Raw genomic sequence first — 16,684 nt, forward strand, 5'->3', positions numbered from 1 at the left:
AGAATTAAAGAAGAGTACAAATTCAACTTATATTGGTCAGGTTGCTGGACACGCCACTCAAAAGAATGATGATGTTTCTCTGCAGAAAATGAATGGCTATCAAGCTGCTACCTATACTTACAACTATTTTTCTACTAGCCATTTACATCAAAACAACCTTGTGGATAAAACGGCCTGTGGGGGTGACTGGTGGACATTGTGGCTATTGGCATGTAGAGGACTTATATAATATATCTTTACAAATGTTGTATGGTGTTGTTTTTTTATGACTGATTGTGATATTGTGATATTGATATTATGACATTAACCTTTAGTCTTAAGAAAAAGTCTGCATCCCCATATATTTTAGCTTTTCAAACTTTTGAGTTTGCAGCTTTACTGACTCCAGTGACACCACTTCTGGCAATACATCCGATTTGGACATGTGAAGTTGGTGGTGTTCCCCTTTATACAAAGAAAAAATGTGAAATGAGAATTGGGTTTGGGGTCTGTATCCACACTGTGGGTCTCCTACATAGTGCTGTTGTGTCCTTCCAATACACTGGCAGAGAGTGATGTCATGTTTTATCCTGCCTGCCTCCACAGGGAGCTGTAGACAGAGGGACACAGAGATATCTCTGCATAGTACATAATGACATGAGAGATGACTTGGCACAAAAAGAGGTATTTTTGAATTAGCCACTTTACAACCATTGAGTCTCTGCTGGCTCATAGAAAAGAATCAATGCTGCGACAAAGACTCAAGGGTAAAAACCCACTGATGGAACAACCTATAACTGTCTCAGCAAATCAAAAAATAGCCCTAGATTCATCACATCACATCTGCAATGCTCCACATTAATCATGGCCATACTCTCGAAACTAAACCCTTCATCTTTGCTTTTAGATGTTCCAACTTTAAATAGACGTGAGATCCTAAAACACTCTGAGGAGTTGCATCTGTTCTAAAAATATCCAGAGGAGCATGAAGTTACGCAAAGCTTACTTTTCAGCGTGGAGTAAGCTTTCCTCTGCGAGAATTTCAAAAGGTTTGAGAGCTTATTCTAACAATGCCTGCACAATCCCCATTCCAGTCTCACAGTCTGAAGGGTGATTCGACGTAAAGTGAATATTCATTCGAAGTGCATCAGTCTACTAGCGTCTCCTCTTAAACCTTGAAGTAAAGCGCTGAGTAATCCTGAGAAAGTCTGTCTATTCTCACTCTAAATGCAGTACGACCTTGGACAAACCATTTGTCCCCATTGTTAGAGGTCAGGCGACTGCAGTGCTGGACTCATTGACAGTGACCGCCTACCTCATTTATGAAACACAGCCATCTGCCAAGTAGAGCCCTCTGGTGGCAGTTTGACTTTTCAACTGCTCTTGACCCCACTTAGCAGCATTTTTGGACCTCTCCTAATGTGCAGGTGTTTACGACACCTTTGAACATCTCTCTAGTGTCACCATGGTATATTCAGAGAGTACAACTTTACACTGCAAACCTTACGTCTGTGGATGTGTTCCTAATAAACACTGACTTCTAAACGTATGCATTAACCCCTGATGATCCATTTCATCTATCTATATTTCAGCGTTTCCCCTTAAATTGCTTTTTAGCAGCGGCCGACCATGTATATAGTGGGCAAACCATATATACTGTATATATGAAGCTATCCAGTGTTAGCGTTGCCCCATTACCTCATTACCTTGCAGTGTTAAAAATGCTAAATTACTTGATGAACAAAAGTAGATACTCCAGATACTGCTATAGCCTAAGAATAGACTTAATGTATGTTCATGTGGTGATTCACCCCAAAAAAATTCTGGAATCTCAAAATTCACATGAATGCTATCTAGAGTTGCATCAACAACTTGCAAAATCTGTGAAAATGTTGGTTCAGGAGTTGCCGGGTTGTTGAAGTTATCATTTATAATCATATCAACATAATTTATAATCAGCTCTTAAATGTATCTAAATCTACATTTCCATCTCTCACAAGCACCCAACAGCAAACTCTTTTGCAAATATAGTTTTTATGATCAATGTATAGACTGAATGTAGACTTGTATATACAGACATTACAACATGGTACGTAAACAAATTCTTTCGATTAAGCACAAAATTGTATTTGTTTGTATATTATTTGTGACTGAAAAGGAGGTGACATTTTTGGGGAGCCATAAGTGGCTCATATTGGCAAGGGACCCTACTCTCTTATAATCTTATGTGTACGCTATGAGGTTAATAAAACATGAGGCACCCTGATTCAATAAAAACAATCTTAATCGCCTCGTCAGAACCCCCATGAGGACCAAACTGAGGCCAGTCCGTAGCTGAGATGTGTGGGTGGAGGCGGTGTGACGGGCCATGGTGATTGGAGGACGCCGGAGGAGTCTAGGGAGAAAGCCTTTGATGTTAGAGCGACATGTCAGATTAGCACAACATCAGCGGCTCAGAGAGACGAGGGGAGCAAGAGAAGAGACTCCAGCAGGCTACGAGGTAACACCAGAGACGGACAGAGCACCGCCATCAGCCCTATAATGTTGTGTTTTGTTTGCTGAGGCCACTGGGACTTCATCAGGATGTCAATTGCAAAAGTACATTTAAAAATCCTGTATATTATAATTAACAACTTGTGTTTTATTTTGGTCATCATTTCTACAGATAATGATAACTTGGTACCAAGTTGATTGCTGAGAAACACGTTTATCTAAAGCACTTATTTTGGAAGTGAAAGTGAAAGTAAATGGACCTGCGATGCAGCTCATAATGTATAATTTGCACACAACCAATGTTTGTACGAAGCTGAACCAGGATATTTGGGCAATAATGTTATTCTTGTGATTTCCATGAGATTTTGTAAATGGGTGCGACATGGCTCAAAGAAGAATCAACTGAATTTGGGGACAGATCCAAATAAATTGGTGGACTCAGGATTTTTTTCACTTCCTTTGCAACTTTTCCCACAGATAAATTCAATGTATGATGATAGCGGTTGTGTACGTGCATGACGGTGTTCTCTCGACAACAGATTGCGAGTGACAGGTACACAGACTAAAGCGTGAACGAGAAGTTCTCGAGTGAGAGGGAACTCGATTTAATGCCACTTGTGGGTATACAACTGCACCTGAAACTATGAGGTCCTCCTCAAACCTTGATATTTTCAGCAATTAGACTACTTCTTGTTAAAAAGGGGATGTTAAATACAGTAAGAGGATGTAGACATGGAGGACTAATAAATGGTGAGACACACAGCCAATGGCAGGCTCATACCATAGACTGTATATTAAGATAAACAGTGTGTCAGCTTCCCAAAAGTGAGGCTTAATCAAAATCATCTAAATCGCCCCTGGTGACTGGCTGCAGAAACAGGTGCAGTCATAAACCCCATCTCCTCAATGTTAGTGGATGGGACAAGGGCCAAATTGAAGTCGAAGAACATGGCAAATAGTTTGTTTTCCAAAGAGGATTTCTGTCATTTTAGCTGGTTCTTATCACACCGACGTATGTTCAAGTGCTCATTTTCTGCTAGGTTTTGGTTTTATTTAGTTATGTAATGCAGATCCAGGATCGCTGCTGTGGCCACATCATGGATCAGGATGATGAATCTGTGACTGTGAGTATACCAAACGCCAAGGCCATCAAAATCACACTTGTCCTCTCCACCAGCAGACCGTATCAGCTGGGAAAACTCTGCCAATTCTGTCTGCAAGTGCAAGTATCACATTGTGCCTGCCCAGTCTTTCTCTTCATGAACGTAATGAATTTATGGATTGCTGGCTACTTTACACGCCAGAATTTGAGCGCAGCATGAATCTCACCTTTGGGCTTCGATACTTTGGCTGCACTTACAGCTCTGTGTCATCTCTGACTGAGATTGTGATGTAACCTGTATGTGCTGAACAATGTTGCTGCTTGTCATCGCCTCTCAAAGCAAAACCATCTCCAAACCTTCATTCTATTCTGGTAGAATCAGAGTCCTTGTTGCTCTGTGTGATGTTTGATGGCCCTAAAATATGTAGAATCAGAATCTGATTTGAAAGATTCCTTCTCTGCACAAATGTTGAGTGGTTTCTGTTTCGGTTGTGACCACGTTCGGTTGTGATCACGTGCATCACTGTAAAAGCAACACAATGGAAGAAGAAGACACTTGAGTATTAGGCCCAGTTTAGAGTGCAGCTGATTCAGTGTGACACTGCCCAGCTGGATGCCATGATAATGCCATCATCAGGGATGTGTCACTCCCCCCCTTTTATCCCCTCTAATGGAGATGGTTCTTCAAGGACCAGGATCAAAGCGGCAGTAGGCATGCCAGGGCTAGGAAAGGGTTAGTAGCCAAACAGAGGGGAAGGAGAAGGGCAGGCGGGCCGCAGCATTGCCCGATCCCTGTCTGCATGATGCTGCACGGGAAAACATCGGATCTGGATGAAATCTGCTGCAGCGCTTCTTTCGGAGGTGGGATCAGGGTGAATTCAAGGAACAGTGGATGTAGTGTATCACAGGACACTGCTGCAAGCGTTGCCTGTACACCAACGCTGTTACGTAACAATAACCACCACGACAACGTGACAAGCGGTAGAAGCCGAGTGCACGAACAAAACATCCTCCTGTCAGCAGGAGAACTTGAAGATCTTCTCTGCAGTGTTGCCATGGCCCTCACTTCTAAAGATAGTTGATCCCTGGGACACCTTCAGACCGTAACACACACACACACAAACACACACACACACACACACACACACACACACACAAATGAAAACAAAAGGGCACACTATGTACTATGCATTGTCTCATATATTACACACAGACACACATCGGACTAGGATTCGGTAACTGAGCCTCTCATTTGTGCAACAGCAGCTGAGTAGCATAATTTTCTACGTAGCGAAACCAGTTGAGTCGACAACGTGTGGGCGGTGGTGGATATTAAAATGACGGATTTATCATTCTGCCATATAGATCCACTGATCAATACCTTTCAAAACCATACACATCCCATGACTGCTGCTTGGTGGCCACTTAGCCCAGCGACTCCCAGTGGAAACGTGAATCCCAACGACGATTCACAGACTAAGTGGTGTTTCTCGTAGAGTATATCACCGAGAGCAATGAGGAAAAACACTCCGAAACCAAATGTTTTCTAAAAGCCAACAACAACCAGTGAGTGCAGCAGACAAACACTGTGTCAGCTCAGAGACGGAGAGCCAAGTGCTGCCTTCTGCCATTTGGATCGCCATGGAAACAGCCAAATACACAGCCATCACTCTCATCAGCTTCAGTTCCATGCACTGCATTCCATGCGTGAGGGCAAGTTGTACATTACATCTTCACCTTGCTGCAAAAATATCATAACTGCCTCATAAAAAACACAGTTACTTTTGTCATGGGGGGTTTTCTTTGGATTAATGGCATCGTCTGCAGGTAATTACAACAATTATATTTATATGGAGAGGAATAAACAGGGTAATGGGACAGATTGGTGGGGGAAGCACTGCATGGGCTCCAGCTGAGAAACATCTGCACATGAGTAAATCTCAGCTAATCAATGCATGTTATTTTTAATGCACCGCTATAATGAGTCATCAGAGACGCGAGTGGAGAGACACCATTGGACAACATCTCGTGCTGTGTGTTGCACAGAAACGTCCCTGATTCCTGGGTCTCTGTAAGTGGCACCGTTATTAGAGAAATAAGGCCTACAGCCCAGCACGGCACGGCCCCGCACAGCTCAGCACTGAGCACATACAGGGGGAGAGTAAATGACGCACGTTTACAGCACAACCTACGTTTGTTGCATGTATATTCACAGGGATGTGATCGGGCTGCAGACGAGCGCCCCTGTCACTGCGATGCGCGTGCGATCAATCCAGCACCTGGCCAGAGCGCGCAGAGGTGACAGCTGTCACAGCACGCGTGCTCCCCCCTGCCTCCCCCTCTGCCGCTTACCTGCTCTGTGCGCTTCACCCAGGCGGATCTCGGTGATGCTGCTCGGGTCACTCTGAGATCGGCCCCGCTGCAGCACGCAGTCCTCCTCCTCCTCCAGCCCGGCGGCGGAGCACGATGCCATGGTGGGAGAGGGGAAGCTGGAAGGCGTAGCCAGCGCCGGCCAAGGTCGCCAGCATCAAGTGGTGGAGCTGCTTCACTATGGCTGCGCTGCTGCAGCTGCAGCCCCTGCTCCAAGACGAGCAGCAGCGCTGCTGGGGAAATCCATTACGCGCGCAGCATCATGGCGCCTTCCCGTGCGCCTCGTAAATCCCCCTCTTCTCAATGTTCCCCAATATCTTCAGATACAAAGTCTTAAGTCAACTTGTGAGATTCGTTTAGTTTGAAGAGAAAAATAATAAATATCTAGAGTCAAGTAAAGGCAAAGGGGCTTCAGACATATAATGTAGATTATGCATTAGAGTATTTAAATATATAACCATAGAGTTTGCAGCTCACCGTTCTCCATGTAAGCAAAGCCTTCACCAGGTGTGACGAATGTAACTAAATGCATGGACTTTAGTACAAAGGTACTGTATTTGTACTTAACTTCCATAGAAAAGTATTGTTCTAATCTACAGTTACCAGTTGTTTTATAAATTAAGAATTAAGGCTACAAGCAAAACATATGAATAACCTGAAAAAAAAGGTTGCACCTTTAAACTTTGTTTTTATAAATATATGCAAATTATTCAATTTAAAATCTCTCAGTCGATTTATCCCAATGATAATTTTCCATACACAAATCTGACTACATCCACTTATCCAATTAGCCAAGGTTTGGTCATCATTTTTCTGATGACACCTACTCAATTGTATTGAATTTTATTGATGTATTGAGTATTTTAGCATCATGCTAATGGTACTTTAGTAAAGGATCAGAGTATTTCCTCCATCACTGGCTAAACTCCTTTCTGGGGTTATTTCACGCTTTGATGACTTACATTGCAATAGACCAACTCTTAGATGTGATCTGTCCCACAGCCCCTGAAGGCAGCTTTGCATTTATGGAGTGGCAGAAAATGGGGACTCTGATAATGACGTTTTCCCACTGGGCTGAATCGTCTCCGTTTCTTAATATAAACAAGATCAACCTTGGAGCACAGACTATGGTAACAAGTTAAGGGCATTATTGTATTACAACTTGTTGTGTTATTTTATTGAAATGAATGAATATTTTTTACACAGTTAGACATTGTTAATAAGAAGCTATAAAAGAACGAGCATTAATTGAGCACATGTGAAAATAACAAACACGTAATGAAATGTTTTACTGCAGTGGTAACAGCTCACTTCATGTCTCGTCTTCCCTCAAGCTGGTTGTACAGCTCACTGCTCTGACGCCTGATTGTATTTTACACTTGCAGGTGATTGGTCAAGTGGTGAGGGGATGAAGCAGAACTGGGAACAGGGCGACATGTCCTCCTGTGAGGTGAGGTGGGGGTTGAATGATTAGAGGCCATAGTCTATGTTGGGTGGTAAAGCCTTGATTACTGATCGATTCTTTCTGTTAAGTCAGAGGACTAGTGTCTGGCCGACTGGAACATAGTGGTCGCTCCTCTTGCCGCACACTCTGCATGAAGGAAGATGTGTCCCGCATATAAAAATTGAATGCCGCAGATTTGGCCCACATTCCACACATCCCACATTAGGCCCACATACTGCGTGGAATGATGACACTTGGGAGTTTAATTTCACATCCAAATTACACCTTGCTGAGAGCACTACATGTTTGCCAATTTTAGTAGACCAGTTTAGGCTCAGGTCCATTTTGTTTGGGCCACAAGAAGGCCAGAAGTGCCTGATCATTGCCTGAAGTGGCCCACATCCATATTCTATCTTGGGTTGTCACTCTGGAGGGGACAGAGCAGGGCAGGGAAAGAAAGGACCACAGAGGGACACACACATTGAGGTTCAGCAGGACAGCTGGCAGACACATCAGACTGAGTCACTATAGCACCACTAGTCAATTCTTATAAATTACATGCAAGTCCAAAAGCCTTTTGAGACACAAACATGGATGAAGTATCACATACGGGTCCATCAGGGTTTGACACGCAAGGTAAGGCAGTCATCTAAAACCACAGAGCTTGCTATGCTCTCTGCAGTAAAACATGATCATATGCAGGACACAGCCTGCAGGCAGGGTCGCCACAAAAATGTACGTAGTCTGTTGGTTTTACCTGTTATTTCATGAATGTATCTGTAAAGAACAAATGACGATTACAAGTTTCAATTGCCTCTGATATCACTGCAGGGGAGCAGCTGAGAACCGGTTCAGTAAGTACACTGAACAGAATACAATAAATGTGTATGCACTGTCATTGTCGATCAATATAACTGAGAAAAACAAGGTTATTACTAAATAAACTCACGGACCAGTAAATCTCATCTTGCAACAGCATGGAGGGAGCTTAAACATAAAGTGTTGTTTATTTGATCCTTTCTACAACAACAAGTTCAGTGTTAATACTGTGGCTCAGGAGATAGAGTGGGTCGTCGACTAACCAGAAGGATGGTGGTCGGATCCCTGTCTCCTCCATGTTTACCGCATTGTCCTTGAGCAAGGTACTGAATTTCAAATTGCCCCTGATGGTAGATAGAGTTAGAGAAAGTGCTACACATAGATGCACTGTATGAATGTGTGCATGAACGGCTGAATGGCAAAACTGTACTTCATAAAACCTTGAGTGTTCATGAAAAAAAATCATTCTATAAATACAGACCATTTACTACGATGGAATACTCTACTATTTCAAATGGTTTTTTTTAACAAAGTTAGGAAAGCAATGTTTAAGTCATGTCTGATGTTCCCCTTAAAAATAAAAGAATGATCCTAGGGTCTTTCACACAGCGAGAAGCAAGAATACTCAAGCAAAACAAAAACACTACAGCTACGAAAAACAAGACTGCAAGCTCAAAATGTGGGAAATGTGCTCCAAATCCAGAAAACAGACATTCTGTGTGTTTTTGTATGTAAAGTATAGTGTGTAAAGATAAATGCAGTTGACTATATCATAACTGTGATGGGAGGAGTAACAGTGGACTTATACGTAACTTCCTGGCTCACTGGCTCAAGTGAAATTTTAGACATGTACAGTCAGAGCCAGTATATGATGTGTGGCTGTGCCAGTTGACTACTGCATAAACTGGACCCACTTTAAACAGATTTACATCTGTTATCATATACACAGTGGACACGATATCTGATGTGTCAAATAATAATAATAATAATAATGTTTGAGAGGTCAAATTTGTTTTGAGGCACAAAGGTGTTTTGCTGTCTATCTATAGAGCGGTAGTCCTGCAACCAGAAAGTTCATGGTTCAATCCCAGTCTTTCCCATTACAAGTGCCCTTGGGCAAGATATTGAACCCCAGATTTTCCCTTCTCATAGAGAAAGTTGCACTGTATGAATGTGTGTGTGAATGTAAACCTGTACTTTAAAGTGCTTTGAGTGCTCATCAAGACCAGAAAAGCACTATATAAATACAGATTCATTAACAAAATAAATTATATATATATATAGAAGCAAATTCTCATGTTATAATGAAGGGATCAGTAGAGAATGCCAGCCGAGCATGGCACTTGATTCCAAACAGTATAATCACACAACTGGTGGCTGGAAGAGACAGCGGCTGCCAGTTGACCAGAGAACGTGTTCAAAGTAGACAATGGTTTCTGCCCAGCGATATGCCAGCTTCCTGCTGATTACAGGAGCAAACAGGATGAGGGGCCTGAAGGACAAATTGTTTGTCTGAAGAGCTAAGACAAGAAAAGAAGGTGAGCAGCAGAAATATGGATAAACTCTAACAAACCAACTAAAATGCAGACTGACAAGAAACAGTAGACATGTATGACCCTGATGCTCTGTGTGACCACAGTTGTTGAATCCAAACCCTAAATGTGCACAGTCTGTCATTGATTACTGGTTTTGTGCATACTGAACCTTGTCCAGCCACATTGGACCATTGGCCTGCCCCAACACCCTGCATGCAGCAGACAAGGCCCAGTTGTCCACAGACCACTTCAGCTTCATACAACCCCCATGTCATCATAAAGTGTCTTTTGCAGATGTATGATTAATTTTACGAAGATATGATTAAAAATGTCAATCCTCCACTGCAGACATTTTTTCACACTATAGTTTCTAACATAAACACAAACTTCTATGGCAGAATGAATATGCAGATAATAAATCTAGCTTCACATTAAATTGTAATATACCATCGATATATACATATGTCTATTGGACGAATAAATATCCATATACTGGACGGGGTTGTCTTAGGGCTTTTAAAACTACAACGACACTTGGTCGAGTGCATACCTCTGCCAACCGTCTACTAAAAGTAAAACAAGCTGCATCAAATTGAACACACTCATGGATGTTAAGAGAGTTCTCTTTACGTGCCATCCCTGGAAAAGTGTTTGAAATTGTTGAAAAGCTTACTATCTCACAATGTTTAAGAGTAGGGGAAGAAATCGTGGATCCATCGCCTGATCTGGATCCACTCTGAAGATTTACTGGGCTCTTCCCTGACCTACATCTTATCCTTCCATCAAGTTTAAAGGGCGTGATCGCAGAAGCTCAGGCAGTAGGAACAACCCTTACTGGGTGCACTCGAAGGGAAAATGATGTGGTAATGAGGTGACAGTCCTGCAGTCCACATTAAGTGGTGTTGTTGTCTTTTTGAGGATTCTGGCACCATATGGAACAATGTTTGTAATATGGATCAGATTTTAGGCAGTTTCTGCAGTTTTAAGTACATAGGAAGATAAATGTTGGGGTATGGGGCATTTGGTTCAAAAAAGGAAACAACTTATTCCACTGCAGCTACTTTCACAGAGAAAGTAACATGTTATTGTTACATCTCACATCTGGAACTGTATCATACAGTATGCAGGAAGAATGACTGAATAGGCTATATGAAGATGTGAAAACAAATACACTGCACATAAAGATATGAAGATATATACACTGTATAAATGTTATATAAAATGTATATAAAGATATAAAATATATTCGCTATATACAAAGATATGAAGATATATTGTCTGTATAAAGATATACATATAGCACATATAGACATTTATATGGAGAAATGATAATATACTCACTGTATATGAAGATATGATGACGTGTACACTAAAGATATGCACATACATTTGTTGTATACACATATATGAAGATATATATACATTTTAAATAAAGATATAAATACACATACCCGCTTTTTGTAAAGAAAGATACATATTCTGCATATGAAGATATATACAAGTATATGTAAATATGAAGATACATTCTCTGATTCTAAATATAAAATTAAAATACACTGAATATTAAAATATGAAGATATATTGACTATTTTTAAAGATACATTAAAGTAAATAGATATAAATGCAGTCATTGGTTTTACAATTATCAGTGGAGTTCTGTGCTTGACCTGAAGGGGGCATCAATGTGTTTTCGCAGCGTCCGGAGTCTGAAGAGGCATCAAGAAGAAGTCTGAGAAACATGGCAGACACAGAGGCGGACGCTGTCAACACTGTCAGCGGTGTAACTCAGAGCTGTGAGGGTTCAGGGGGCGCCGGCTCACCAGAGGATGAGAGCCCGGACAGACCTGAACATGGAGCCAAAGCCCAGTTCACCAAGGACCTGAAAAGTGTCCTGGTCACCAGCGTTTTGAACTTAGAAAAGCTGGATGTAGACCTGTACAGGTGAGCTCACTGTGCACAGCTGTGGCGACTTGACAGCTGGATCTATCGGGTTCACCGTAAATACGATAGTACTACCTCTAAGTGTATATTCCCATATTGACTAACTCTGTGTTCAATGCTGTAACGATCATTGTTTAGTGTAGAAACCAAAGGCTGCTACAGGGATCATACCTGAGTTTCACATCGAAACGATCGTTTCGTTTAAATCAGCCCGTTTCTTTGTCCAATGGTGTTTTATAATCCTGCAGGAAATATGCTCTTTAACCAACTAAACTTTATGACACTAACACGTTTAGCTCAGCAACTCAATGCCATCAAATGAACCTCAACGTCTGTGTGTTTTGAAGTCTGCTAACATTAGCCTAGACTACACGAACTACAGCACGGTCGCACGACTTCTGCGTCACCAACATAAAGTTCCTATTTCTAATTGGATATAAATGCGGACTATTGATGAGTAGTTTGGATGACGTTAAATGTCGTCTACAACCTGTGTAGTCTCATGTAGTCTGTGTTAGCAACCCTCCTTTTAAAAGTCGCCAGTGATGTTTTTGCTACTTTATGTTTTAAAACATGAGAATCTCTTTGCTGAACTTGTAACCACAGACATAATTCCAAGCTTCTAACTGTGGGATGAGGGAACCGGAAGTGCTGTTTTGTACTTAATGTGTTTCTATGAAGTACAATGCACAGATGTTTATCCAAAATGCTAAATACTATATAATTTATATCTCATAGTTAGGAGTCCACCTCTAAAATCAACAGGTGCTGGTTTCAATGAACCTACTCTCATTCAAATCAATGAGTAGACTTAATTTGATAAAACAGTTTTTGTAAAATACGATGCAGATGAATAGTATCGCAAACTTCAGCCTCCAAAATGATCTCACAATCACATCTACACCTGTTTTGACAAACTTAACATTAAACCCATCATGGAGGTATTGATTATTTGATGATTGTTTTATTGTAATATATTAGGTTTAGTTGGTTGCACCTGTTTGAATGCTTTATTTGTTTTTCTAATTTCCCCCAGAGGGACGCATCACTGGATACCGCGCAGCCAGCGTTTGTTTGGAGGTCAGATAATCGGTCAGGCCCTTGTGGCCGCGGCCAAATCTGTCGATGATAACCTCTATGCCCATTCTCTGCACTGTTACTTTGTGCGAGCAGGTAAGATGAGCTGACCCCATAATGCCTGAACTGAACATGTGATATTAGACTGTGTTAATTGATTCAGAAGAAGATTTCAAACAAGAGAATAGACTGTTTCACAGAGGTATACATTTAACAGTACCTCATCTACCAATAATCAATAAAACAGTCCAGATAAAAACAGAGATTCTTTGTTACTGTTTCTCTTTAGATGTCTTCTGGATGTTTTTCAGGGGACCCTAAGGTTCCGGTGCTGTATCAAGTGGACCGCACAAGAGATGGTCGTAGTTTCACAGTGCGCTCCGTGAAGGCCATCCAGCACGGACAGCCGATACTGGTCTGCCAAGCGTCCTTCCACAAGCTGCAGCCGAGCCCTGTGCAGCATCAGTTTACCATGCCGGTGGTCCCTCCTCCTGAAGACCTACTCACTGTGGAGGAGCTTATTCATCTTCATCTCAAGTAGAATAACCATTTGTCATTAACAAGGCAATAATACAGACAAAACACACATGTATAGCAAGGCATATGTGGAGCTTTTATTCTCAGTTGGTTGGATTAGAATATTACATTAGAAGGTACCATCAGTGGTTTCCACTTTTAATTTAAGATGTCAACCACAGTGTCTGTTGTTTTTCCATTAACAGTGTCTGAGGGGGAGAAAGAGGGAAAAAAGCTGTGAAATGATTGAGAAGATGAATATTTGAAAGTTTAAGGAAGTAATATAGAAGAATTAGGTTACTGGGAAAGTTGATTTGATAATTCAAATATCTAGTTGATTTTAATGTGATTCATTGATGTGAAAGCCTATTATCACTGTCAATTGGTATTCCCCTTGAAATTGATCATGTTGAAATTTTTACTTGATCTTGTTAAATTTATTAAGATAAAAAATAGTGGAATTGACGTTGTATCCCAAGTAAATAGACAGATTGCAGTAGACCACAAAGCTGGAGGACTCATTTAAGCTTCAAACATGAAATTGGATCAAGCTATGTTTCAGGAACCAAAAACAAACAACACACAATATATTTTCCATGATCACTCGTTCGTTTGATTTGAAACAGTATCCCAGTAGAAACTCACAGAGGTGCCATCTGAAGCAAGTCCACCAACAGCTGACACATTGACTCTTTAAGAGGAAAAACATTTTCTAAGAAAGTCCTTGAATTGCCTTGCAGACAGTGTTCCTCAATCACGATCTTCTGTTATTTTGCAGTAAACCAGACCTGTCGGACAAATTAAGACAAGGCCTGAACAAACTGCTGGCTAATGAGATCCCCATTGAGATAAAGCCAGTCCAGCCACTACCCTCTTACAGACCTGCTGCCTGTGAGCCGAAGAAGCTGTTCTGGGTGCGAGCACAAGGACATATTGGTAAAATGATCTTAATGAATTATTCTGCCCTTTGCAGGAATGTGTTACGTATATGGAATAGAATTTGAAGCGACATCCTATAATTCTACGTCCATGTCTAATTTTTTAAGTGTATTGAATATTTGCTGCAGCTAAAACAAACAATAAATCAAGGCTATCATGATGAAAGTATCAATATTTACAGATAGAGCAAACTGAGAAAAAGTGCATAAACGTTTGGAGGAAAAGTTTCATTGGGAAAATAAATGAAAATGTGAGACTGATAAGACACTATAAGCTAGATTCGATGAATTATTTTATATTTGTGTTCATGTAGGTGAAGGCAACATGAAGCTGCATTGCTGCGTTGCTGCATATGTGTCAGACTTTGCATTCCTTGGCACTGCATTGTTGCCTTACCCCAGCTACAGAGCCCAGTTCGTGGCCTCTCTGGACCACGCCATGTGGTTCCACACCACGTTCCGCAGCGACCAGTGGATGTTGTACGAGTGCGACAGCCCATGGGCAGGTCAGTGTGGTGTGTGCTTCTCACCTGTTGTGGTTCATCTGTTGTGTCTGAGTGCGTCACAGTGCTACAAACTTCTGAAACCACACAGTGACATGTATTTATACATATGTTGTTGAAAAGAAATTAATATCTTTATTCACATAGCATTTCACAAATAAAAAAAAACATTTAAAAAATAGGCATCGAAGAAAACAATAAAAGAAAAAAATCACTAAACGTGTGACAGATATTTAAGAATGCACCCATTACAATAATATAAACTAGAATTAGGTAAAATACAGTATTATACAAGTAAGTTTAGGCTTTGCTGTAAGGGAAGTTACTGACTCAGCCTACAGTATTTTCTCACACAGGGTGTTCCAGAGCCTATGAGATCTTATTTCAAAAGCTATGTCTCCCCCTAGTCTTTCGCCGAGAATACAGTGAAAGGGCCCCTGCCGGAGGATCTACAATTTACATACAATCATGGTTGTATGGAGATGAAAGATCTGTAATGTACTGAGGAGCCAGACCATTAAGTGCCTTGTTACATTACATTACATTACATGTCATTTGGCGGATGCTTTTATCCAAAGGGACTTACAGTTAGTGTATTCAACATCTATGAGTAAGTACTTATAAGACCCTTGAAATCAATTCATGTAACCTACTAGAAGCCATTGTAAAGAGGCTAAAACTGAGGGATGTGTTCCAACCTGTTGACTCTGATGAAAAGCCTGGCACCTGAGTTCTGTCTGAAGAAGTCTACACTTTTTCCATTGAGGAATGTAAAAAGGTTGTTTGAGTTTTCCAGGTGTGATTATATAACAAAATATAAAATAATTTCTGTATCTTTAAAATGTACCATCGGTCTCCAAACCACAGAGACTTTCAGAGAGGTCTGGTCAGTCCAGTATAGTATATCAGGCAATATGAGCTTAGTGCAGAATATCAGTCCTTACATTAAAATGTAATAATGCATCAGTGAAGAGTGTTGTTTGTACAATTAACACCCTGTGTTCTCTGATAATTTATTTTATATCCAAGCAATATTAGTTATAACTGATATAATAACTGAAATTGAGTTGAATCAAGTTAGAAATCAATTTAGAACCTTATGAATCTGAATGGAATCGATTCCAAATCAGTGACAAATGACAATACAACTGTAGCAGCTCGTCTCAGCACACCTTGTCAAATCCTGGCGACAGTCAGTTTTGTGCATCGTGCTTTTGTCTAACGTGGTTTGTGATGTGTCCGGCAGGGGGCAGTAGAGGACTGGTTCAAGGCAGACTGTGGAGAAGAGACGGGGTCCTGGCTGTGTCCTGTGCCCAGGAGGGCGTCTTGAGAGTGAAATCCCTCAAAGACCCAAGCAAACTTTAAACACATTCCTAAGTCTAATTTATGTATAACTTTCATGATGTCAATTTATTTATAATTTTATAGATTAATTTAATGTAAATATATTGATTATAGGGTTTATAATTTCTGTATCAAGAACATGCTAAATCTAATATTATTGGCAGTCAATGAAGAAGAGGTTCTAATGGTGACATGGTCTCATTTGTTAGATGAGATGTTTTCTATGAGCTGCTGCTAATGACATACTTTTATTTGATATTCATGAATGTCGAGACCATATTCTACTGCAAAGATCTGCTTATTCTTTTAGTGTCACTGATTTGACACATTGTTTTCAGTCAACATAAGAAAAACAAAGCATCAAATTTGTTTCATCGAGCTTTCGGAAGGTCATCACACAAACATAAGAGCAAGATTGACACTATCAGTGTGCTTATAGATATATAGTAATACAATAGTGGAAAGATATCATGGCTTAGTTGTGATCAGAGTTGGAAAACTAAATTAAACATTAAATACAAACAACATCCTGATTAAATGGCTTTCCTGATTTTATAAACTGGTAACAGGAGCTAAGTCTAATTACCTCAGGGAAGGAGATCCAGAGCCTCTGGGCCCTGATG

General features: G+C 40.8%; 2 protein-coding genes across 2 annotated transcripts in view; one reads left to right on the forward strand and one right to left on the reverse strand.

The window, feature by feature from the left end:
- The window catches only part of phactr3b (phosphatase and actin regulator 3b), a 43,687-nt gene extending 37,556 nt beyond the window's left edge, over positions 1 to 6,131 (reverse strand). Inside the window, exon 1 of the mRNA XM_062395153.1 lies at positions 5,927 to 6,131. Coding sequence (XP_062251137.1) covers positions 5,927 to 6,047 — 121 coding nt within the window. The 5' untranslated portion in view covers positions 6,048 to 6,131. The remainder of the gene's footprint in view (positions 1 to 5,926) is intronic.
- A 5,323-nt stretch (positions 6,132 to 11,454) lies between these two features.
- acot8 (acyl-CoA thioesterase 8) lies at positions 11,455 to 16,588 on the forward strand. Its single transcript, XM_062394822.1, has 6 exons — positions 11,455 to 11,683; positions 12,720 to 12,856; positions 13,072 to 13,297; positions 14,055 to 14,212; positions 14,529 to 14,720; positions 15,964 to 16,588. The coding sequence occupies exons 1-6, from the start codon at positions 11,481 to 11,483 to the stop codon at positions 16,080 to 16,082; spliced, it is 1,035 nt and encodes a 344-aa protein (XP_062250806.1). The 5' UTR covers positions 11,455 to 11,480; the 3' UTR covers positions 16,083 to 16,588.
- The last annotated feature ends 96 nt before the right edge of the window (positions 16,589 to 16,684 follow it).

Source organism: Platichthys flesus, chromosome 2 (genome assembly GCF_949316205.1).
Source record: "Platichthys flesus chromosome 2, fPlaFle2.1, whole genome shotgun sequence".
Lineage (NCBI taxonomy): Eukaryota > Metazoa > Chordata > Actinopteri > Pleuronectiformes > Pleuronectidae > Platichthys > Platichthys flesus.

Excerpts from the sequence above, each read along its gene's own strand:
- acot8 (XM_062394822.1), top strand. The coding sequence starts at position 11,481 with ATGGCAGACACAGAGGCGGACGCTGTCAACACTGTCAGCGGTGTAACT. Across the intron at positions 11,684-12,719 it reads CTGGATGTAGACCTGTACAG|AGGGACGCATCACTGGATAC; the intron begins GTGAGCTCACTG and ends AATTTCCCCCAG. Across the intron at positions 12,857-13,071 it reads CTGTTACTTTGTGCGAGCAG|GGGACCCTAAGGTTCCGGTG; the intron begins GTAAGATGAGCT and ends GATGTTTTTCAG.